The sequence below is a fragment of the Pygoscelis adeliae genome, unplaced genomic scaffold (assembly GCF_000699105.1).
Source record: "Pygoscelis adeliae isolate BGI_AS28 unplaced genomic scaffold, ASM69910v1 Scaffold203, whole genome shotgun sequence".
NCBI classification, from domain to species: domain Eukaryota; kingdom Metazoa; phylum Chordata; class Aves; order Sphenisciformes; family Spheniscidae; genus Pygoscelis; species Pygoscelis adeliae.
The window spans coordinates 403,392-404,655 of NW_008824407.1; the positions used below are offsets into that span (position 1 = coordinate 403,392).

Genomic DNA, 1,264 nt, shown 5'->3' on the forward strand with positions numbered 1-1,264 from the left:
CGAGCGCTGCCTGTCGCTGTGTCACTGCAGTGACCGCTGGAGATGGGCGTGAAGGTAAATCTGATGCTCAGACTTGGCTGTTTTATCCTCCTCGCTGTGGGGAAACAGCTTGGAAACCTGCATGTGGGCAATTCCGTCCAAACGCTCGGCCGGACGGGATGTGGAGCGTGGTGCCGTTCGGTGCTGGCAGCAGGATGCTTTTCCAGCGGTTGGTTGAGTTTGGAGGCTGCCGCGTCCTCACCACGTGTGCTAAAAGCTTTCCGGGCGCTGTTAACGAGGCTAGGCTAAGTCCGAGGCTGGCACGGCACCCTGGAGCTGCCTGCTCCGACCGCCGCTGCGGGCAGCCGGAGTCGCGCACGGAGCGGGAGCAGATGAGCTTTTCCGGAGGATTTTCCATAGCCTGGTGTCTCTTCCCTTTAGGCTGTGCAGCCCTGGGAGCGACGCACCTTCCCACTCTCGTACGATCCCAGGACAGAGTGCGAGGACCAATCTGACCCCCAAGACCGGTTGTCGCGCTGCACCCGGCGCACGTCGGGCAGTAAATCCTCCCGGGAGACCGATGGCACTTCTGCTTTGCCCAACCTGGCCAGCCTCAAGAGCCGAACCCCCCTGGCGACACCCTCCTCCTCCTCTTCCTCCGCAGCAGTTCAGCGGCCAGCGCACAGATAGAGACATACGGGAAGACATGAGCAAAACCAACACACAGAACTAACTCTTGGCATTAAAGCTTCCAAAATCTGCGTTTGATATTCAAACATCCTGCCGGGAATTTTCACAGTTTTTAGTGAATTTAAGGAGTTTAGAAACTGTTTTTTTTTTTCTTTTTTTTTTTTTTTCTTTTTTTTTTTTTTTTTTTTTTGTTTTCTTCTCCATGTTTCCTTGTCACACGAATGAGAGAGCCCCCAGATTCCTCCCAGCGGAGTGAAGCCTCGGGAGGGGAGCAGCCCACCAGAGCCTCCCTCCCTCTTTCCTCCCCTCCCTTCTTAGGTGTATAAAACTAGAGCACAGGATTTAGCTGACTAGCAGACTTCGGGGATAGTTTTTTCTCAAGCAAAAGGGTGTCTTTTTCTCTTAACCCGCTACCCCCCCTCCCTGAAAGGTTTTAGTGGAGTGAAATTAGTGGTGAAAAGTGATGTCTTGGGATTGCAACCTTCACTAGCTGTCCGTCTGTCCTCACGTGCAGAGTGCCCACCCTGCACTTCCACCCTCCGGCGTTTTCCTCCCCTAGGTTGTAGTTCCAGGTATCCCGAGGGGTGACTCTGCC

The 1,264-nt window shown here is 54.4% G+C and overlaps 1 protein-coding gene across 1 annotated transcript in view; it reads left to right on the plus strand.

Annotated features, from left to right (window-relative positions):
- The window catches only part of KANSL1 (KAT8 regulatory NSL complex subunit 1), an 81,966-nt gene extending 81,297 nt beyond the window's left edge, over positions 1-669 (plus strand). Inside the window, exon 14 of the mRNA XM_009320458.1 lies at positions 421-669. Coding sequence (XP_009318733.1) covers positions 421-669 — 249 coding nt within the window. The remainder of the gene's footprint in view (positions 1-420) is intronic.
- Positions 670-1,264: the final 595 nt, after the last annotated feature.